General features: G+C 43.8%; 1 protein-coding gene across 1 annotated transcript in view; it reads right to left on the reverse strand.

Moving 5' to 3' along the window:
* Positions 1–11,345: 11,345 nt before the first annotated feature.
* Positions 11,346–24,457, reverse strand: part of LOC128455696 (anosmin-1) — a 42,039-nt gene continuing 28,927 nt past the window's right edge. The window contains exons 7-14 of the mRNA XM_053439468.1: positions 23,507–23,712; positions 21,865–22,009; positions 19,782–19,928; positions 16,621–16,709; positions 15,342–15,513; positions 14,540–14,760; positions 13,693–13,834; positions 11,346–12,476 (exon numbers count right to left, since the gene is read on the reverse strand). Coding sequence (XP_053295443.1) covers positions 12,418–12,476; positions 13,693–13,834; positions 14,540–14,760; positions 15,342–15,513; positions 16,621–16,709; positions 19,782–19,928; positions 21,865–22,009; positions 23,507–23,712 — 1,181 coding nt within the window. The 3' untranslated portion in view covers positions 11,346–12,417. The remainder of the gene's footprint in view (positions 12,477–13,692; positions 13,835–14,539; positions 14,761–15,341; positions 15,514–16,620; positions 16,710–19,781; positions 19,929–21,864; positions 22,010–23,506; positions 23,713–24,457) is intronic.

Genomic DNA, 24,457 nt, shown 5'->3' on the forward strand with positions numbered 1-24,457 from the left:
TTTCGTAAGATTAATTGAAAGGCAATCCAGAAACCCAGTGAGGAGATGATGATAAAGTATTGTCAGAGCTGGGAGGAATCTGCAACGCATTAGGAGCCTCGCTTGGAGCAGCAGATGAAAGGCTCTGCCCTTATATTAAAGAACTGCTGGGGAGGTGAAGGATTCTCCTCAGGAGAAATCAGAAACACTCTTTTCCCACTGGCGCACTGACAGTAACTCACCGCGCTGTCAATCCATTTTAATCAAATTACTGTGATGTTTCAAATGGTCTATTTTAAAGCTGGGATGACATAACTCTGAGAGATTGCTTGCTTCACATTATGAAAGCTGTTTCTAATCACATGTGCACGATATTTCATTGTTTTTGGAGCTTCACTTTAAAGGACTGTATATATGACAGAAGATGAGCAGGGAGCGCTCTGGCAGCGTCGTACAGCCACAGATGTGAGAAGGAGAGAGAAGCCCGGAGAGCCGTAAATTATTTCTGAATTGGGAAAAAGAGGAAAATGTTTGTTTGCCTTAGCGCAGATGGATCATACTGGAACATCGGGTCGGGGTGAGGGTTTTTCTGATTTCTCTTGAGGTGCTCCGCCTGAGCCAAATGACAGATAATGTTGGAGAAGCTCGTCTCCCGAGTCGAGTAAATAACCTTCAAATAATTAAAAACCTCAAAATATGTTGAGCGGTGATCATTATAAAGGTCAGGGGGGGGGGGGAAGCGAGCACACGGGATAGTCTCCAGGATTCTGTCAGAAGTCATGGAAAGCACACATTGTCCTGGATAAGTAGGCGATAGTGTCATTTATCCTGCAGGTGGGCCTTGCCATCAAAGCATGGAAAAAAAAAAGAGAGATCATCCCCCGTTTAACCGTGCTCTGTTAAACCTTTCTAGCACGCACGCCATATGTTTTACTCGTCTTCAGTGTCATAAATGTGTTACGGGCTGCGTGGGCACAGAAGCCCGTCCCGACACTGAATCACAGCGATCCCTCAGCTCACCTAAATCTTCGCCTCACTCAGCACCTCAACATGAACGGAACCTGTTTATGTGGCAACGGGGTCAGAAAAGCAAACGTGCCACGGAGCATTGAGACAAGAGATTTACGAGCCGGGTGTCCCGTGGGTCTCAGACGATAGTTACACCTAATATCTGTTAATCTGGCGACGATAATCCTTATTAGCCCTAAAATAATCAGTTTATTACAACGGAACGTGTCTGAAGCTGCACCGGTGTGACGGTGAGTTATTTGACCACAAGCCGTGCACCTCACCCCCTGAGGCAAACAAGATCAGGCTGTGCCTCCGAGCATGCTGGGAAACAGGAAGCGGTCGGCCATCACTGAGGCCGTAAACTGAAGTCGTGGAGGTAGTGGAGTTGTTGTACTCTGCACTCTTTTTGGAACTGCTTCCTAATGAGGCGTACTTTATAAAAGGCCTCTAACGGACTTTATTAACGATCAATAATTCATTGTTCTTATTGTTTTTATTTACCATGCTTCATAGAACAGTAACGAGGCTTTAATAGGGGGCAGCTCTAGGGCAGACGTGGTGGTTGAGTAGAGAGAGAAAGACCAGGATATTGTAAAGCAGGGTTATTAGAAAGTTAGTGAGTCGTTAATAAAAAAGGTTATTCCACTAAAACAATCTCATTAATAACAGAATTAAAGAGTTAGTTAAGATTAAAAGAATTATTTAGGAGCATACAGCAGGCAAAGGGATTCTTCAGGACCCGACAACTGCAGTGTGGAATGCGTGTCTCGCAAATCGTTCATCTAATTGGCTTCCCACTTAGTGTGTTTTGTTAGTGGCCCAGAAAGGTGCCAAGTTTAGCTCCATTTGGACATGTATCACGTCCAATATATAAAAAAAAGTAATAAACAGTAATAATCTGCCGACCAAGCTGAACATATCTTCTTCTACGTCACCGGATAGATTACGACAGGCATCATATCTCTCCCTTCAGATCATTTAGAAAATAGAGCAAATTCTGTTGAATATAAAATCTTCAATGCAGATAAACCAGGTAGGATGCACTCAAAGTTTTTTAAAGTCACTCTTCACCATCGCCTGTCTTAAACAGCATCCAGCACATAAATATAAAGAATGTGACAGTAGAACTGTTTGAGGAGGACTCACTACTGAGAAGGAATAATTCCGAAGCATCTCTGCAGTACATTCCAAACAAGCAGCTACAGAACGGGCACTGAACTGGTTCCTATAATAAGTTGAATAATAGCATATGAGGAATTTATTCAACATGAATAAGTTATCTAATAAAGCCTTTAGTCACATTTTTCTAAGCTTTATTTAGAAAATGTGACTGGCTTTGCTGACTTTAAAAATGTAATTTCTCACTGTGACGAAAAGCACTCAAGGACAACTCTGTGTAGTGTGAGAAATGCATGAGTCATACGCACACAAAGCATGATTCCTGTCACATGAACATCCTGAGCCATTATTCAACGTTTTCTTTTGGTTCCATGGCCAAAGTATCACGTCGGCCTGACGGTTCCCAACATGGCTGGCATGTGGCGAGAGGACCTGACGAGACCGGGGGAGCGAGGGGCAGTTGACTTTCACCAGCCAAGGCCCTCTGCTTGACATCATGTCTTTTAATGAGAAGCAGCTGACTGCAACATCAGCCTCGTACCGGCATTAGAAAAACACATGAAAGTTGGAGCTTTAAACATGTCCAGATTCCTTTTGTGCGCCACGGGCAGAACTCGCCTGCTCGTCAGCATTACAATCAATGGTGCCTGTGATCATCAAGGGTGGAAATGAGCTCTTAGCCTTGGAACACACACACACACACACACACACACACACACACACATACACCCACATGCACACATACACAACAGCATATTCATTAAATAAACATTGCGGTTTGTGAGCCATTTGTTGGCTTTGTTTATAATGTTTTACATCAACATATTCCTCATAAATAATAACAACTAAAAAATAATATAATTCCTGTGCTAATATATTTGTGCTGCGTGTAGTTCGAGGCTGTAAAAGGCCTCTGATCAGTGATTGCCAATAGAAGCCGTTCTCTCCTGCAGAGTAAAAGGAGCAATTTCATGCTCCTTTTTCAGCTCGGGCCTCGGTTTGATTTGCTCAAAGACAACAAATGGTTCAAGAGAACGCCCCAGTCCTTGTATTATGAGCAACGTGTGTGTGATCATGATGCAAACAAACAGGTACATTTATTTTTGGGGGGTGTAAAACAGACGTTGACCAATAGCGGTCCTCCCATGTGGCAGAAGGACACACTGCTTTCAGACCACAGACAGTATATGTTCCAGACACACACTGATGTCTGGAGGGTCTATGTTAAAACGCAAATGTCCAGGTCAGTTGCTCAATAGACTTTCCTGAACGTTTCCTTCCAGCTCCCTTTTAAAATCCAGATAATATCCGAGTCATACGATGTGAAAATTAAGCAGGAAAATGTGAACAAAATTCACATCAGTGAGCAAGTGGTCATGTTGTTGATGTTTCTAACCCACGATGGCTTTCAACTCATGTGTTCATTTAGCTTCATCTCCCTACAACTTTATTTTGTTCATTATTTTTTATTTCTATGTGTTTGATCTCTGCTCTTGCTTTGATTCCAAATGGTATGACTTCTTTTAAAGTCTTTATTATTATTATTATTGATATTGTTATAATTATTATTGTTATTATTTGCTGTTTAGGCTAGTGTATTTCATTCAATGTTTCTTATTTGTTTATTATAAGGAACTCAATTCAGGATTCACAGTAAAAACAGTTTTTTTCATGCTCTTGTTTCCTGCCAAGTAAAATTTTAACAAATGAAACCTGAATTGTCAATGTGATGGTAACAATAACACTTTCTTTCTGTGGTGTGATTTATACGTCACCTTCTGCCTCCTGCGTGCTCGACCCAGGTGTTACTGCTCTCCTGACTGTTCTGGAAACGTGCCTGTTGTTGACCTAGACAATCTCCCGCTGCATATGTGACTCTACCAACCACATTTTCCATATTGGCTGTTGCTCAATGTGCCACAATGAAAACAATGTGGGCAGAGCAGGTTTTATAACTCAGGAGTTATTTCCTGGCTGATGTGCTGATTATATGTTTACAGAGCCAGGACGACACATTCTTCTCTGCTCTTTCTTCTGTCACCCAAGGAAGAAGAAATGTTTACACATCAAATTAAGCCTGTTATCATGTCCTCTTCTCCTGTAACGACTTCCCCCTTCATGGAGCCTGTATCATCTTTTTAACACCTTTGAATTACCGTGCTCCGAGATGGAGATGCTGTTTGCCGTGTCTGGTTCTGCGGGCCGGCAGGAAGAGTCGGGGAAGCTCAAAGGCCCTCCCCTGACAATATCTGTTTCAACATCCTCTGCGTGGATTCCGTCTGAACTCAACCCCTGACCCTTCCCTTGTCCCCGAGCCTGGGCCCTGCCCTCGTGCCGCCGTCCGTCCTCCTGGGTACACGCTGACCTGTGACCTCTGCCCTCGCCTCTGAGGCCCCCGGTTAGCGACCCCGCACAGACTTCACAGGAGAGAAAGAACACAAGACGCAAAGTTGCCCCTCATCACTAGTCACGCCCGGGGGTGTGTACTGTGTCGTGGAAAGCTGACACCGGCCAATTTAAAAGAGTCCGCTATTGTAGTTTGAGTTATTATCTATATGAATTTGAACAAATACTTCCTGAATACGGGCTCCTGTAACAGCGGATCGACCGCAGTGATGATAACAAACCAAACTCCTTAACTTCATTAATTAGGAGCGGGTCGCTGGGGTCAACATGTGTTTATTCTCAGGAAGGAGCATTAAGGGGATTAGCGCTAATCAGGCGGGATTATAAAACGCTATTACCCAGCTGGATGGTACTTTCCTGCCTGAGCCCTTCACTTTGTTCGCCTGTGGAGGAGGATGTTTGCTTTAGAGAGAGGGATCGTGATAGTGGCTCCTCTGGTGACGCTCTCTTTGTAAACACAAACACACTGGACCTCTCGCCTACCTTTGACCCAAGCTCGGAGGAAACGAGTCCGTTAGAGAAACAGTGTTTCAAAGCAGGATGAAAGAAAAGAGTGCAGGAGATGTTTCACAAGGTTAGGTCAGTGGATTTATGTTGGAGCTTTGATAAGGGTCATCTGGTATTATTCTGGCTACGGTTTTACAGACTGAGCTTCCATGTTATCGAGAAAATCTTCAATTCAATTGCTCTGATATAAATCCTCTGTTTGTTCTCCCTGTGATGATGGTCCTTTTTCATACACTTCTTGCATGGTTCTTTCTTTTTAGGACGTAGTTAGTGTTTTTCTAATGTACGTTACTGCATTGGAAAGTATATATACATTTAAATACTGAACTCATTGTGAATACAGTTTTGGAAATATTGTATTGCCAAGATTATTTCCCTTTTTATGCCACGTTTGTAAATTCATCTATTGCATTCACTGTTTTTCTGAATTAAAGAGATTATCATATATGAAGTCATATAGATGGAATTGTTTTGCTCTGTGCAGGCACCCCAAGACTTTGGGATTGTTCGGATGGACAGTGGGATTGTGAACTATTTCTGTAGTTCAGAAACTCAGCAGGATTTTGTGAATACAAGAGATCTAACTACTAGTTATCTTGATTTAAATTACTTTGAACAGTATAAAGCGTTTTTGAATTAAAAGGCAGAATTAGTGTCACCTCGACCAGCTGCAACATTTAAATGCTACTTACATGCTAATGCACCAATAAAACTCTTGAATGATATAATATATTTTCATTCTGCACTATTAGAACGTTTACTTCTGATACTTTGAATTACATTAAGTTCATTATCCACTTTTAGTTATTTTCCCTCTCACTATGTATTAGAAACACTTCTTTCTATTATGGAAGCCAACAGTATCAGCATTAATTATCAATATGACATTGACGTTATAGTGGAGCTATTGTAGTGTTGTATTGTAGTTACTTGCAAGATTTTGTTTCATTGTTTTCGGTAACAGCTCAGCAGTCGACTTTCCTTGTACAAACCAAGCTGGTACATTTTCATTTCAGCAAAATATAAAGAAATATATTCCAGGCAGAATCTATAAATTTCCCAGTGGAGCCACGGAGGTGAAGCAAATTGCTGCTAAAAACGAAAGACAGACAAAACAAACACATTATCTGTCTGTCTCAGGATGTGTCTGTGATTTAAATGCACCGTCCTGGTTGTTCTGATTTTTAATCTCCTAACACACACGTATGTATGAAGCCGTTCACTTTGTCAGCCTGTAAAAGAACAGGAGAGCAATACTCCGGCTGTCAACAGGGTCGTAGCTCCAGTGCTTGTATAGCGTGTGGCATGCATGTTCTCAGGTCTGTCCATGTGTTCTGGTCTTCATTAGACTTAGACCGAACATCTTTGTGGCCTGACAGAAAGATCCTTTCATGTGTCCCCTGCCTGGTCCCACTCACCAGAGCCTAACCAGAAACACGCCACTGCCCAGGGCAAGGTCAGATGTCTCACCATACCACAGTATTAAAGCAACATTGCCTTTAATGGGGGGGGGGGGACACTCTGGTTATTCCTCATCGGTCAAGCAGACAATGTATTCCATCTCATCATAATGAAGGAGTAGCAGCGCAAATGGACATCCAGTCCATGTGGTAGTGATCTAGAGCCCGGCTCCGCTCGATGATCTCACTGACCTGAAACGCGAATGAGAGTCAAATTTGGAGCCTTTCAAATCGTTCAGGTTACGATCGGTGTCATCTGAAAAGGGGAAAGTCGAGTCCATCCATTTTATTTTTCGCCTCATAATTCAACGTCAAACTCGGGGATTGTACCTTTCATCAGAGAGGAAATTCCACCCATCCCTTCTGGGGAGGAGTAATGTTACAGTGGTTCCATCGGCAGGGTGACCCATAAAAGTGGCTTAGATTTGATAAATAGCGATGCACGGCTCATTGCGGTGTTAATCTGCGGAACGGGTCCAAAGAGGTCAGAGGAAATGTGTGGGAGAAAAGGGCCCATCTTTGTTGCACTGATCTGAAAGGACTCACTGTGTTGTTCTCAATCCCAATAAAATGGGAGCTAATGTCAACCAGAAGACGGGCAAATATTTAACTGACTGGGATTATTCGGAGAGCCAAATGAATAATATTGTTTTTTAGAAATATGCGTTTAAATGTGAAAGCAATATCCCCGGCCTGACTTTCACAATAGGGATGCAATGTCATGCAAAGTGAATAAGCCCTCGCTGGCCTTTACCATCGCAGAGAAAAGCTCTCGTACTGACGACTTGCCCATTATTTAGTCGTTGCATTTTTTCCCCATCCCTTTCTTTTATGTCCTCGGAGACTTGGATGTCTTGCAACATGCCTCAAAGGAGGATGGAGGCCCTTTTGTTTTGAGGTTTTCACACTTGAGGGCCATGGTATTCGGTGTGTGTGGGGAGAGAGAGAGAGAGAGAGAGAGAGAGAACTGTGACAGCCTGAAAAAAGGGAGAGGGGTTGGGCTGTCTCGTACAGAAAAGGGAGCCTTGGCGAAAACACTGGCGTGGCTCCCTAGAAAAGAGCGAAGGGGATTAGTGCGCGCCGACCAAAAGGAACTAATCTCCTGTGACATAATAGAACTGTACATAAACAACGTCCCTGAGAAGTGAGCGGCGGAGCGCTGGCTGCCTGGAGAGGCTGAGTGTGTGAAAACAAGGGATCGGAATAATTTGTCGCCCGCCGGAGGAACATTGTGACAAGAGCGGCCTTCACGTCTGAACATCTGGAGAGCAACGTCTTGTCACGAGCACTAACACTCATGAGAACGAGCGAGAGTGGGGAAGGGAGGGGGGAGAAGAAACTCATAAAAAAGTATCAAATTGATGCAGGAAGTCCAAGTGCAAAAGCTAGAAACAATTAATCGTCAAACACTTGCTATTTTTTATTTGCTTTCCCTCTACAAACACTGTTTGCTCTGGCGGATGCTAGTGCACGACCCCAGAAGATTTGTGTTCATCAAGGTAGCTGTGGGTCAGCGGGTCATCCATTAACCAGAAGATTGTTGGTTTGATCCCTGACTGCTCCATTCCACGTCCCAAAGTGTCCTTGGGCAAGATACTGAACCTCCAACTTGTCCGTAACAGTTGTGCCGGCGGTGTGTGAGTGATGTGTGATAGATAAAGTGTGTGTGTGTGTGTGACTGGGTGAACTGTGAAGCGCTTGGAGTGGTTATTAAGACTAGAAAAGTGCAATTACGTTTGTGATGATCTTTGGGATCACACTGATCTGCATCGCATATGAAACAGAAATCTTTTTAGATTTACACTAACCGACACTCAGTGGTGTAAAGTAACAGAGTAAAAGTACTTTGTTACAGTACTTAAGTAGTTTTTTTGAGGATCTATACTTTCCTTGAGTATTTATATTCATCAGGATTTCTACTTTTACTCCGTTACATTGACATTGAACACCTCGTTACTCGTTACAAATTAAAATCTGAATATAATTGTCAATCTCTCATCATGATATTGGATTATCTGGACTGTGCATGTTTGCGCGAGAACGGACGGTGCCTCGCGAGGATTACCTGAGGGCGGGACGGGAGATAAGCCGTCAACCGGACTACCAGGGGGGGGGGGGGAGGGGGGGGGGGTAGTCCAGCGCAAGACCCTAATCGTCCGGAGGAAACCTTGTTACAAGTTGTACTTTCTCTAGTGTCCAGTTTGATCGTCTTCTTGGCATTCCGCCATGGCCATGACCGACTCTGGAGGGGCCATTCTGAGGACCTCACTAAACCATCCAATGGGGAGTAGCGATGTGTATACAAAGGACAGGGATGTGATCAATGCGCGCACATTCCCCATCCATTTATTCCCTTTAGAATTATCCAGGTGCTCATGCAGGAGCTTGTTTCAGTTCAGTCTTTATTATTCGGTCTGAAATTTGGCCTGTTCTTCTCTGTACTAGCACTCTGCAGTTTGTTAACGAAAGAGAAACTATCTTATTTTGTTTGCCTAGAACTTGTTTCCTTTTGCTGAGCTATCATAAGGGGAATTGTGTATCATTCATGCTGCTGATTAGAAAGTGAAAGGTCCAAGTTTAGTGATATTTACAGTTAACAATTTTTTAGTGGTTATACTGTGGTCTATTATTGGTCTTAGGAAGACTTAAGAGGCTCTTGTTTATTCTGTTGTGTTGGTTCTTTATTGTCCCTAGAAGATCAGATGCACTAGTCCAATACTATTTGAACCTCAGCATCTGGGGTTTGAATGTTTACAAATATACCTTATATGTATATTTTTGTTATAATTTTTCAGTTAGTTGAAATAAATCCTGATGAGAATAATTTTGGGTTGCTTGTGTCTGTATAGGGCTACCATAAAAAACACTTAGCATGTTTAAGTTTGGTACTTGTATTTTTACTTTTGATACTTAAGTACATTAAGTATGGTTTTCAAATACTTTATACACCACTGCCGACACTTTAATAAGATCTCATGCTGATACTGAGCGGTTCCTCCCTTCACTCTCAAAACAGCCTCTCTTCTTCCTGATGTGCATTTCACAAGATGCTGGAAACCTTCCTCCAAATGACTCTGCTCCGTGTTAATATGATTGCATCACATTTTTTCAGCAAATTTGTCATCTGCGCATTCACGCTGCCAATCTCTCTGTTCTGCCACATCCCAAAGGTCTTCTGCTGAAGTTCACTGAGCCGACTTTGTGTTTCTCCTGTTGTTGCAGCCTATTTACGTCAAGGCCGGACGTCTTGTGCCTTCTGAGATGTGTGTTTGTGTCTGCTGCTCACTGGATGTTCTGTTGTTCCGCAGCATTCCGAGTAAGAACACCAGAGACTGTTGTGTGCGTCTGGCACCAACAATCATGTGAATCTTTTCCCGTCATTCTGATGTAATGCGTAGCTCCTGCGCTCCAGTACTGCCACATGATTGGCTGACTGGATGATTGCATTAATAAACAGATGCTCTAGTAAAGTCCTTGGTGAGTGTGCGATGAAAGAAGACAAATGAAATCCAATCACTGATCTCTGATGCAGATGTGTGAATACATGTGAACAGATATTATTATATAGATTCAGCTCAAGACCATTTTTTGACAACTGCTCTTCTTTCCATGAAAGTTGAACTCATGTCCTGAATGAAAGTAAAGAACAAACCTAATAAGCCCATAACATTGATAAATCAAGCTGCACCAAATAAGACACGTCCATAGATATCCATCCCCTAAATATGACATCAGGATCCATGAATTATTCTTGGGGATATTGGTGAAAACCATCTGCACTGTTGTGTTGATCATGTGCCAACATTTTAATGGATTCTTCCTTCACCCATGTCCCATCCTTCTACTCAGTTTTGTGGAAATCCGTTGAGTAGTTATTTTCTGCAAACCCCAAAAATAAAAACCAACCAACCAACAAAGTGGTCCTGGATCCTCGCCCTGAGCCGCATCCAGACCAAAATGTAATGAGTTCTCCCTCGACTCGAAATACAAGCTTCCACCAAGTGTTATAGAAAACGGTTATGTAGCTTTCGCATAATGGTGTAAACAAACAAACAAACAAACACAAATGCTTATGAAAACATAACCCTGGCAGAGGTAGCTTGCACTAAGTAGAGAACAAACCTCCGCCAAGGCCCAATAGTCTCCTTAAAATCCAATCAAGCTGCACCAAATTCCAGATGCTCATAGATACAAGTCCCATAAATGATACAAGAAACATAAAAGGAGAAGAACCACAGATCACATTCAGTCTCTCTGGTGAAAATAAACTCATTAAAATAAGAAGAATATGACGCCTATTCACTATAACACACTGTCTAGCTCTGCTCCCAGGATTATTATACGTGTGTTAGAAAAGGCTTTCATTCAACATATGCAGGAAGCCAGCTTGAGCCTTTTAACGCAAAAAGTACACACTCCACACATCTACCGTAGACCCGAGTCCTGCAGTGTCTGAGCCTTATTTTCTTGTAAACATTTCCACTTTTTTCCCTTTTCACGTGTGTGAGAGGCTGCCGAGCAGAGGAAGGGATTTCATGTTTTGCCAATAACCAAGTGCTCTGAGAAGCGGGCCGTTATGTTGAGGGGTGACCGACCCCGGCGACGCGGATTTCACTCGGGGCTGTGGAACTAGATGACCTGTTTATTTGGACTTGCAGAGTGCATGTCTCTGGCTCCCGGGCCGATCAGAGAATTTGCTGTACGCCCACAGTCTGCCACGGTGGATGCTGCGGCCAAAATAAGCAACAGCAACTGCCAAACAGCACTGGGAGGAGAAGCACGTCTATTTACCGCTCGCCGCCTGCGTCAATTAAACAAACAGCGGAGGGAACTGATTAAGGATTATTTTATTACTTAGCAGTTTGTACAGTTTCTACCATGGAAAAATAACATGTAACATAAGACTGTATTTACAATTCAATTTTTACAAAATGTCTTTACAAGATTTTTTTCTGCCGGTTCAAAAAGTTTTCGAGACTAAAACACACAGGCACATACACATTCACACACATCCAAACCAAACTTTGTAATACACACACATAAATAAATATAGACATTCACTGACTGCTCCACGACAAATATTTCTACAGCCAAGAACATGTACAATTCATCGTTTCCACACAAGTTATAATTTCATTAATAAACATTACATATTACTCCCAATATAGTTCTTTGTTAATCTGTTAATGAAATATTGCTAACATATTGAAAAGAGGTCACACTATAGACATTATTCCATGCCAACAGAACGCTAATGGTCGTCATGCAAAACCATCACGAGCTTTCAATTTGAAGCAGGTAATTCATTTACAGTTCAAATAAGAAAATCAAATGTACTACATGCAACATACTACATGAAATATTCTGGGTTAGACAACAATGACTTTAATTACATTTTCCATCAGTACTGACTGTGTGCCTAAGCGCCTCTTTAAAGGGTAACACAAAATAAATAGATGACTCTCTGCTTTTCTTTCTTCATGAATGAACAATTGGTTTTACGTTTGGGGCTTTTCTTACCATCCACGTTCAAGCATCTTCAAGCAGGTTGCCTAAGTAATTGTGTTTCTATTTGCCTGTCATCAAATCCAATTTAAATGTTTAATATCTTTATGCCGGAACACAACATTTAGTTTTGGGATTCCTGGATCTGGATACTTTGACCTGGAGTTTCCTATCTCCTTTGTGATCTCGCCGTGCAGACCAACCCGTCACCATGTGCCTTGTGTCAGTCAAGAGAGAGGGGTTTGATAGAGGGAGAGCTGATGTGTTGTGGAGCCTGGAGAGGATGGATCCATACATCACAAGCTGGGGGAGGTCAGTTCATGGTCTGGTGCGCTGTGTTTCTGTCTGGTTCCATACATTCCTTCCCCAACAGACTGGAGCAGAGAGCCGGTGATACCTCTCCCGACTGGGGTTTGCCTCGACTTGAAACTCAGTGTCTCTCTACCGATGGCTTCTGGTGATGAGAGTGATGCTGCCGGAGTCTGGGTCCTAGAAAACAAAACAAAAACATTAGATTTTTTCAGCATAAATATGCTTGTTGTCTTGCTGCATCTAGACCTGTTATCTGGGTCAGAACTACTATTTACATCCTCTCTTTTTGCTGAGCTAAACACCCAAGGTTCTGTTTAATTTTCATTAGAAATCTTGCTGCATAACGGGTCAAAGCATCTTCAGCATTGTTTCTTTGAACTGCAGATTTTTGGGGCAATTTGAGTTCAGCAAGAACAACTTTAAACTCTGAAAAAACATCACCTTATAAAGTTAATGTGGTGAACCTGATAGGAAACAGTCGGCGATACATCCAGCAGACAAAAAGCTACATTATCTTATATTAATGTATTTTGGAAACCAGATTAATGTAGGATTAATATTCACTCTCCTATTAACTTAATTTTGGTCTCCAGCATGGCAAATATCTGTTTGTTAAGTTGCTAGATTTTTTTTTTTTTTTATTAAACTGAAAACAGCCTTTCACAGTTAGAAACAATGCTAATGTGGCCACTGACCAAAACAGTTAAGTTCTATGCCAGTAAATAACAAAATCAGTGAGCCAACAGACATCTCATTGGCTCCGTTGAGCTTTTGGCATCTAATATTCTGCTATTTTACGGGTAGTAATGAACCAGACTATTTCTTGGCTCGGAGCACTTTCCAGGCAATGTGTTTATTAGTGAGCTTTGAGGAGCCGGTCAATAGATTTTTTATTATTGTTGGACACAGGTTAGCTGTTTCCCTTGATTCCAGTGTTTATGATTAGCTAAGCTAACTCGCTGCTGACTGTAAGCCTTGTATTGATGGCTCAGATGTGAGAGTGGCAAGGTAACAAATAAGCATGTTCACCAAAATGTCAAACTTTTCCTATAGGTTACATAGAAAATCTATAGTATGCTGTTAAACGGACAGCACCCTCTGTCACCGTCTTCTAAAAGCTTACGCATCCAGACAAAATGCAGCTGTACCACTGGAAATCGTCCCCTGGTAAAGGACGCATGGAAGAATGTGGACGGTGAAAGAAAATCTGTATTTTTACATAAAAGCTACATAAATGAGGCTGTAGTGAATTTGATATAGCACCATCAGGTACCATGACATCAAAAATACAACTGAGGGCCATTAATAAACATATATTTGTTAAAAAAAAGATATATATTTTTTTTCTCAAATTGTTTGACACAGCATCAGCCGATAGGGGATTTGTACTTACGGTGTTGAATGACTGGTAATATGTTTGGGGTCTGGAAGGTCTTGACAGTGGCAGGACCTTCTCCTCCGGTTGTTATGACTTGCACCTCCAGTCTGTAGTAGGTGGACGGCCGCAGGTTGGACACCACGAGCAAGTTATGATCCTGCCGAGAGAGGGGGGGGGGGGGGAAATGCAATCAGCTTGAATACAATCGAGTGTGCTTTAAAATCTGACAGGACGGGGATCGGAACGGGCTGTTAGACCAGGGGAGTGTCGGCTGCAGAGAGCTCGGCTGCAGAGAGCTCAGACAAAAACATAGACTTTGTTTTCATAGGGCTCGCTGTCTCTCCTCTCCGCTGCCAGCTTGATAAAGTGTGCGGTGGGTGGTTTTATTTATAGACGAGCTCCAGAGGCTGGGAGCTGCAGATAGGCAGAACGCGCTGTTGATGGAGCAGATTATGTCAAAAGAGCGGCTTTGTTTTCTCGCGGCGCTCGCGGAGGATAAAAGAGGAAGACGTGAAGGCAGATGAAAAGGTAGAGGAGGAGAACTTCCAGCAGGACACAACACTTCCTCAGATCTATTCCTGTGTCTGTCTACACTGCTTATCACAAGACTCATGCAAAGAGGCCACAACAGTGTTATCCCTGGATCACCCTCACCTCTGACAGATGCTGTGAAATGAAACGCTGCAGATAGAACAGACTTTCCTACTGCAAGCCAGACTTCCCTGACTCTATATGACAGCGTATGCTCCTTGCGGTGCACTGAAAGGTATTCAATGTGTCAGATTTTTAAACAGTCTTCACTCTATGGCTATTAAGGGAGTTAAAATAGAAACCAATCTCGTTCTAATAACAGCAGACTTACTGGAGGCAGGATCTGGGACTGCGAGATGATGCTGTTGGGGAGGCTGTTTTGCCGGCTCTCGGTGGTGATCTCGGCCCATGTGACCTGGAAGCCTGTGATTCGCTGATTGGGAGCCACCCGGGACACGCGCCACAGGAAGTTGCCGGTGACGTTTCCCTCGTTGATGGAGAAGGAGGCTGTCAGGTTCTCCGGCTTTGCCAAAACCTTTGGAAGCCCCGGCGCTGTTTCGGGAAAATTGACGTTGAGAAATAGGCCCATACGTGTATTTTCTTAAAATGTCAAAATGTCTCTAATATTAACAACCTGTCAGACAAGATTGAGATAAAAATCAAAAAACAACATGCTAACTATGCGGCTCTATGTGAAAACGCAAATGTCTGTAGCTTTAGGGGGGAGTTAAATGTTGGAGTTGGTCAAATGGCTGTAAAATGGCTGACAGAGTGTATTTCCACGAAACTTCAGCGGTCAAGAAAGAACTCTTCTAATTTTGGCACAGATGTGGAAAAACAGGTGGATTGCTTACTTGCTTAAATATTGCGAGAGACGATTCTAAAGGCGTTTTTTGACATCTTCACCAATGTCCCAGGAAGTAATTAATCGAAATAAACAAAACAAAACAGGAAAATTTTGGGACTGATGTCAATGAGTGTGTCAAATTTGGTGCTTGAAGGTGAGGGGACTAATGGAGGAGGTACAGCATGTGCTCTACCTGTGCTATTCTTATATTTAGCACGAAATACAGTGTTGAAACCCACATGGATCCATTTAATGGCTTTGAAGTGTCCCCCTCCTGAGCACTCACCTCCCTCCCCCGGGCAGGGGATGTGTTTGTGAGTCTTGCTGCGGATGGTGGCACAGGACGGCGTGAGGAAGGTGGTGCTCTCATCCTTGGCGCGTCTCTTAGACTTCAGCATGTGAACGGTGACTTTGTACTTGCAGGAGAACAGCAGGCCCGGGAGGTTGATGTAGTTCTCCTGCGCCAAGAAACACATTATTCAGCCTCTGATGACTTTGACATGTCACCCGGGTCAGGTCCCATGGAGCTTCAGAGATAATTAAATACACAGCGCCGTGGCAGATCACATTCCCACTCAGGCCTCAGGAAAATGCCCCACATTACAGGACCACTTTGAACGCTCACATGGTACGGGTTAGGTCGCTATTCTCCTACTCAAACTGCAATATAAATGATTTTTTACAGCTCCCAAATGCAATAACAAGGATGAACTTAATTAAGAAGCTGTAACCAAAGTGGATTCATGTGCAATTTGAAGTGGAGAGCGGCCTGTAAATCCATGTTCATAAATTCTGTGCTGCAGTTTTACAATTTACACCCACTTCTAACTTTCATTATCTGTTGATCTGGACCGAAATCACATTTCTCGAGTCTTTTTAGGGAAACAAGGGGGGAAAAAGTCACACTGAGCAGTGGGTTTATATCTTGCATTTGTAATAAAGAGGTTCTACATTAATAGGCAGTCCTCTGAGAAAAAAACTGAGTGTATATTCCCTCTGATATGAAACAGCTTTGATTAAAAGTGAATGAGGCGCTGTGTGCTCACATAAAAGCACAAGCCTGGAGTCTTTCCCAGTGATCTATAGAAAATGGATGTATATTTCCTAGCAACCAGAGCGTCGGTCCCCAAAGAATGTGTTGATTGTCAGGCCTCTGCCATGCTGCATCAGCCCGGGCTCAAACTGTTAAACCCACCAACCCAGATCTCTCTTGCCGCACCCCCCCGCCGCCGCGCCCTACAGGAAAGACCCACGCAGAAGCATTACTAAGGGCTGCTGGACATGAATGATCCCCCATTCCGGGAAACTTTTTTTTTTCAGCAAATGCGTTTTATTGGCCTAAACACCACACGACTGACTCATAATATTAAAAACAAAAGCCAGTGATTTGCCCTGAGCAGGTCCAGCGCACCAAGGCTTCAGGGCTCTCTCTCTCTCTCTCTCTCTCTCTCTCTCTCTCTCTGCAGAGTTGTTTTCTTTAGAGGACAAAAGCGCAGCCACGTGCTTTGCATGGCACAGAGCTGCTGATCGAGTTGGAAGGTGTGAAACGTTTCTCGGAGACTAACCTGCGTGACAGATTTCTCTGGTCCTCGGGTCTCGTTGTGGCTGCAGTACTCAGGCATCCACTGGACGTGGTAGCGGCTCACTGAGGGATCTGAAAACAGGGTGGATGAAAAGAAAGAAATGTCACATAACAGAGACACAACCTCAGTATTCAGATCCAATACTTCATTTTGACCCAATGATCCATTACAAGTCCTGACTGTATATCGGTTGGCCAATAAAATCGAGCCTTTTACAAACATATCAGCATCTTTTACAGAATAAACAATGGAGAAAATAAAAGATGTGCATTTATGTTAAAATATTACAAAAGAAATTGCATTGGTTGTTTTGTCGTTGTAGGAAAAAATGTTGTCCCTAATATCTATATGGACATCCACCCCCAAAAATCCATATTGGTCGAGCTCAATTGATCGGATCATTTAATTATTTGGTAATTGGAATCTCAGAATTTGTTCATTCTTACTTAGAAACTCACACAGTTCAAATGTAAATCCTGCTGTCGGAACAATTTCAGTTGATCCATGAAGGACGCTCCATCTAGGTTAAACTTGTCTGAGATTCCCCATACTAAATACCCAATTGATCCAAAATCAATAAGTTAATCAATTGTAAAGCTGCTGATACATTGCGATGTATTGAGCAGGCAAAGGTTGGATCTAACTCTGCTATTCGCACACTGTTGGACGGTTTAATTGGACAATGATGCATCTTTAAGGTCATCTAAGGTTTTGCATGTGAACTCCTACAAAGAAACCATTAACAATCGGGTGTGGTTCATTGGAAAGATAAATCACACAATTGATTCTCATTGGAAATGTCCTTGGAAAATGATCAGAGAATTTCTGTTCGAACCCAACTGAGCCCGAGAGAAAACTAACCAAGCTCGAACACAACCCGGACCCAAATATGATTTCAGAGTTTTGGTCTGAACCCGGCCTGACCCTTTGGGACCATCGGGTTTATCCTGGTAAACACACTCTCTTTAGATTAAGTGCATCGTGAAGCCAAAGGAATATGATGTAACTACTTCAGTGATCAAATAAATGTCATGGAGTAGAAACGTCTGCTGATCTCCCTCTGAAATACAGCAGAGTTAAAGTATAAAGAAGGGTTTCATACCTTCAATCTATAAGTACATTACTTGATTAAATATTTTTAGTAACATTCGACAGCTGAACCCACAGAAAATGAATCTGACATCAATAGACAATCTGACAGACTGACGTGATTCACTGATATCTGTAGCTCACAGATTACAGCACTCCCTGAGATCTGCTTTCACAGTTTCAATTATTGATGATCAAGATAACTCTGAAAATAAAAACTTGAGAGTGAGTCCTTCTTTATCTTTGTATAAACTTATCAACATGATTTCCCTGCTTCTTAAACCTTCCCTTTTCCTCGCTGAAGGTTTTATAATTCTCAAACTTTTCTGCTTCAACTTTAAGGATTTATATTTCCCGACAGTGGAGTATAGCCGCCGTGGTCACGCTGGGACCAGCTCACTCTCTCAGCTGCAGACTCCAGCAGCATTATTCGCCTCATTACTGTACAGTAGCTTCTCATGAGCTCATCGGCACTGTTTATCTGCCCATCACCCTCATCTTATGTTACCAGATTTATTATTCATTCAACTGAGTTGCTTGGATATGTGGAATACTTCTCCGATTAATAATTGAGTTATGCTGTGTTCACCCCTCAGTGGGGGCCTGCGTTGTAGTGGGGAGATAAAAGGGGCCCTTTGAAGGCTTAGACACGGCACTTGGAGCCCCTGAGCTCTTTGGAAGCAGAAGAGAGAAATTACAGGGAACCGGGAAATCGGGAAAAAATAAACAAGATATGTTTAGCTGGATCTGATGGAGCGGGGAGGGGGCATGTAAAACAAGAAATGGGACATGGAAACCAGGTAGAGAACAGGACCTCAGCAGTGTTCGATAAATCATGGCTGGAAGCGCGCCTCAGAAGTGCCGCCACCGCCGGACTGCTGTCTATTGTCTTAGTGCGAGGCCGACAGTGATATATTATCTGAGCCGGTGTATTGTAAAGGTTCTCTTTCGTCGGCTGGAGACGGTCCACAGGCCGCGGCTGTTTTGGATCACGGAGACAATGAGTGAGAGTTTAATCATGGCTCGGTTAACCTGTCCCTTCTCCCCGTCACACAAACCAGATGTCCAGAGACTCCAGCTCTCCGGGCCATCTGTGTTTCTCTATGTTTACAGTAGTGGAATGCAGGTTGTCAGAATCAAAGCCAGGGGTCATCCCTCAGAGTGGCAGTGGCACACACACACTGCGGACCGACGTCGCAAAGAAGAGACGAAGCTGGACGGGGCTTCTGGGTGCTCTGCAGCGGTGTGATTCCCCCGGCCGCGCTCCATCCCCCTCAGCATCACTCAGCTCTCGGAGTCCAGGCCAGCCTCGCAAAAAGCTCTGGGCTACCTCCTACCCCCCCTCCCCCCCTTCGCTCTCTCTCCCTCTGATTCAGCAGTTGGTGTCTCACCAGGCCTCTCCTCCAGCCAGCGTTTGCATTCTTGACTCTAAGATGTGGAGCTTGGCTTGGGCGATGACATATATTAGTAACATAACATAGACCAGGGAATGGGACTTGACAGGATACCCTGAGAGCATGGCTCTCAAGGTTTCCATATTTCCACTCCGGTATTAACATAAGGGTTGGGGGAATGGACCCCGCTGGGACAGGCACTCCTATAGGCTTTAACCCCTCGACGTGCTGCAACCCACGGACGTTTCTGTTCCCTATGACATCAGGTCTTGTTAAACAACGTGGGCTGCTTCGGCGCTAATGCAAGGGCGAGGATCTATTAAACGCAGCTGTCAATAAACCCCATCGCATGGCTCCGTCTCTTTCTGTTTATTGTTCTTGACTAAACGGTGGCTCCGCTCTACCAGGCCGTGTGCAGCTTTACACCGACTCGCCCGGCACTCGCATTACCTTGCGTTCACAGAGACACATTGTTTCACTGATTTCATTTACACCATCTGATCCCACATTTGTAAAAGGAATCCTTTGCTGTTTTGGGTAACTGAGAATCAGTCATAACACTTTGTTACAGCGCACATTAGTCATAGAGTGATTGATGGGCATAATGGGGTGCTAATTAGATTCTACCAAAGGTGTAAATCAATACGCTGGCGCGCATACCTCCCCGGTTCTTCCAGTAGACACGGACCTGCAGCTGGCCATCTTGGTAGAAGGGCGTGCCCACCTCCAGAGGGCCGGAGGGGCGTTTGGCTAGGGTTGAACCAAGAGGGGATATCTCCTCCTTCTTTGACTTGAGCACCGATTTAACTGGGAAGAGAAAAGGAGAAATGTTGGCTGCTGTAGCTAAGACACGGTGACTCTGTTGTGGCAAAAACTCCACGGCACGGTAACAAAAACACACAATTCGATCTTTGTGAAATCACAGTTACAGCACGTTCTTTATATGCACAGATCTGGTGTGGTTTGCTGGGTACACACAGCACCGACACTGCCAAGGTGAGAGGTTCAATTCCCCCCAGGGCCGCACACGCTTACAACGTACACAAATGTAGCACTGGCTCGGTCTGTGCTTCCTAAGCGTGCAGCAACTCTCCGCATGAATGCAGATGTGTTGTCAATGTACCTTGGCTATTCCTGCTTCCTGGAACCTTCAGAGTGATTGTTTGCCCGAAGACTCTGTAATCTGGCAAAATTCTGCTCTCAAGAAAAACAAAGAATATTGGATCCGCTACGTTGGTTGAGCCAATCCCGTAAGGGTCTGCAATCACAAATCCGCAGCTGCATCCAGGTTTTTGTCTGATTTCAGGAAGTGCATGACCCTGCATTTGACTCATAATTGCACCTACTGCGCTTGGCTGTCACTCATCCTGAGAGGAGCCTTAATCAAAACTAAAGTGCTCTGGCTTATTCTGCAAACGACATGTGCATACTGTAGATTTAGAATAACAGGACTGTATGTCTTCAGCCACGTTAGCGGCTCTGAGGCCATGCAGCCACATGCTTTGAGCTAAAATGCTGATGTCTGTGTTAGCATGCTTGCCCTGGCAATGCTAACATGCTAGTGTTGACCACTTTTTATTAGCATGCTATTAATAGCACTAAATGCTAAGTGCAGCTGGGACGGTTGAAAAGGTCATTAGTTTAGGGATGTGGGGTGATTGATAAGCTTGTGGGGCCTGGTTGATGGAGATGAGATATACACTTCTTTTTACACACAAGTGCCGTTGGACTCTCTTCTTCTCAGAAAGCTTGACGTTTATAACAAATGTGTGGCCTCTATTTTGGTTAATACTGGTTCAGAATGTTTGTGGAAAATGGGCAACACCGGCCTTTTGGCTAACAACCTAAAGAGGTCTACCAGGAAACTGGCAGCACAGCATGGTGAAGTGGACTGCTGAATTCAAACATGGCATAGAGAGCCTAGAAGATGGCCCCTGTCCTGGAAGCATTGTTCTCATCTAGGTTCTGGGTTTTCTAAAGTGTACTCCTTCTACATTTAATCATTGATCAATCACCCTTTATATTTGGTCATAAACCAAAGTACTGGCTAAAGTTTCCTCAGGAGTTGTACATTGAGAAGCCTAACAGTTACCAACTTCAGGTCTGACGCTCTGGCCTATGTACTTACACCATGAAGCTCAAAATCCATCCACACCCCATGTGACCCTATTGACTCACACAAAAGCAGGGGTAGGTCACCTTGAACAGTGGAACCCACAACTCACTAGGTGGAGGTTTCAATAACCTGCAGAAGTTGGTCAGAGTTGGTGTTGAATATTTGAGGAAAGTTCCTACAAGTCAGTTATAAATAAAGAAGCCTCTTGAAAGAGAGGCCAGCTGCCCATGTTCACTTGTGCAACTCTTGAAGATACCATGACCTGGATAATGGAGAAATTCACAGATACTGGACAAAGGGAAATTGTTACATTATGACCCTAGAGGAAAATCAGGCGATCAAAATTATTACAAACAGACATAAAGGAAACTAATGCCTCTACCTCAAATCATCTCAATCCATGGTTTTCAAGACCTTTCCTTTAAAAGCCACAAATGGCAGTGTTACAAGTCAACGTCAGGGGATCTCCCCCCAAGTGTTGAGGGAACCACAAATGTCTGCATAAATATTTAAAGAGAATCTGTCCAATATTGGTTGAAATATTTCGGTCTGGATGAATTGACTGCCTGACAAAGATTGTTAAAAACAAGTTTGACAGCTGAACAGAATAGTAGCACCAGTGTTTACCTGACTCATTATTCTGGCCGGTGCTGAAGTGGAGAGAAGCCTTGGAGCTCTTCAGCCGCACCTGTCCCCAGTACGTGACAGCCTGCAGCTCCACAGTGTAGCTGTTGTTCTGTTGAAGTCCCTCCAGATCCACCCAGCTCTGAGCCTGCGACAACAGAAAACACTGGGATGTTGGCGTGTGCGTATGTTACCACACTGTCACTCGAGCCTCCCTTCTGAGCCCCGTCACTGTCCCGCTCCTGGTTCCAGCTCTCAGCCCGGGCCAACTCGGGGCCTGTGGGAAAGCCTCGCTTATTGAGAACACATGTGGTGCTGAGGAAGGCACCGTGGCGAAGAGATAGCCTTCAGGGCCTCGTGAGGGAGCCATGTTATCAGAGCCTCCCAGGGCTTCCTCGCTGTGTTTGACTTGCAGCATTCCACCATCAGCGTGAGCTTGATGAGTTCTTGTTATTGACTGTGCGTGTTTTGACATTCCTCTGCCAGCAGGCTGCTTTTAAACCCCCAAGGTGCCAAAGTGGAAACCAGAAGTACATGTATCAATAGGTGTCTGGTGTCTCCCACCTCTATCTCCCCGGTGCCACATCTGCAACGCATTTCAAAAACTAATTCAGGAGAAGACTTTATAGAGGTGTGTGTGCACTGTCTAGACAATATGTCTTTCAGCGCCGCTCTATAATGAAATATACTCACAGATACCAAGCCACAGGTATGTGCCATTAGGTCATATGTTACTGGATATATTGTGGCTTCCAAAACTTTTAAACACTAATTTTATTCAGCTATGTGAGGATTTATGAGTAATAATCATTTATCTTTAAGGTCAATTTGATGTAAATGTGTTTCTATGACCGCTTCAATCTGAGATAATGCAAATGTTATTGTGTTGTTTTTTTAAAGGAGAAACAGAAAACCTTATTTACAGTACTATCAAAATGTTGTTCTGTGAGATTAGGAGTCAGGAAGAATAACTTTGTAAGCTCTTAACTTGCCTGTTTGTTTGAGCATTACCAAACCAAATGACTGTGTATTTATCCTTCCTAGGTGAGCCCAAGTGTCGGGGGGGGGGGGGGGGGGGGGGGCTTAGCCTGTGTGACGTCCCGGACAAAAGACCCTGAAAGCTCTTCTTTCCGGCCAGAGAAAATACTTGAGAATGTTTCAATATCCAAACTAAACTGTTCCGAGGGATAATGACAATAGGAATCGAGAAGAGGAACATTTTTCTTGGATGTTGTTCAGCTTTTCTATCCTATTCTACCAAGTCTCCACTTGGCTTAAATACACTGTATCAAGTAGAAGATAATAGGTTGGGGGATTGTGTGTGTACTTATACTTATCACCACTTGACTTTAAAATTACAGAGATTTATGTTTATAAGAAACAAATCAGAAAATAAACCAATACCATTTAAAAAAGACTGCAAAAATTGAGTAAGGGAAAAGGAAAGTGCCAAAGTACCAAATGAAAAATATGAAGAATACAAGATGAGATATTTAAGAAACGCAAATACACAAATCGTAAGTTATCACTATAAAAAAGGACTATTTTCCTCTAGAGCTTGACAATGCGTTTAAGGGTTCTTTCATTGCTGTAAGTGACCAAAACCATGGAAACCACACTCGCTAAGACAGGGTGAGAAGATTACCCCATTGGTGGTCTTCCTCCTCTTCTTCTTGGACGGCACCATGGACTTGGTGGGCACGGTCCAGCTCCAGAACACTTTGTAGTGGTGAATGGGGATGTCAGGCTCCTCCGGCAGGGTCCAGTTGAGCCGAGCCGTCACCAGGCCCTCGTCGCCCAGCGTCACGTTGGTGATACGCAGGCTGGTGGGGCCGGGGGGGGCGGACGGATCTGAGGATAAAGCGGCAACAAAGAAATATTTTTGTACATCTGTGGACATTTAGGGAGGAAGGCGAGGAGGGTCTCTGGTTCTTGTACACGACAAATCTTGGGCCAAGGCGGTTTCCTTTGCGAGTACAATTTCAGGTTGAGTGTATCACAGGCTAAAGATACCTTTCACCACTCGTGGGTTTGCATTGCCGTGGAGGAGGGGGGGAGCGGTGTGACACTGTGTACACTAATTAGTCCTCCATTGACAATCTGCCGTGAGATGTTATGACAGGTGTCATGTCACGTCCATGACAGCGTTCAACAGGACGGAGAGCGCAGGTCAGGGGTTAACAAACACATGCTGCTCACTTTGGCTCCGCGCTCAGCATTCCTGTACGCTAACTGTGTGTGTGTGTGAGTATGTGTGTGTGTGTGAGACTAGGTATGCGTCCCCACACACTAAACCTGGTTCTGAGCCACTATGTATGTGCTGCGACCCAGCTGCTGGTTGCAGGAGGACAGGCAGGGCCGTATGCCAGACACCAGACCGGAGGGAATAGGCCTGTAATGAGAAAATGATTCACGCCACAGCCCAGTTGGCTCGCCTCTCCCCGTGCCCTCTTCCACCCGAAACACATTTAATCCGGTCCAATAACACAAATTGGACACATCGGGCTCTGCATACCAGCTGACGTTGGCCGCGCAAGATAAATAAGCGTCCGACATTTACAAATTGGCCCTTTAAGTATAGTAGTGCAAAATTGCA

The sequence above is a fragment of the Pleuronectes platessa genome, chromosome 14, assembly GCF_947347685.1.
Source record: "Pleuronectes platessa chromosome 14, fPlePla1.1, whole genome shotgun sequence".
Taxonomy (NCBI): domain Eukaryota; kingdom Metazoa; phylum Chordata; class Actinopteri; order Pleuronectiformes; family Pleuronectidae; genus Pleuronectes; species Pleuronectes platessa.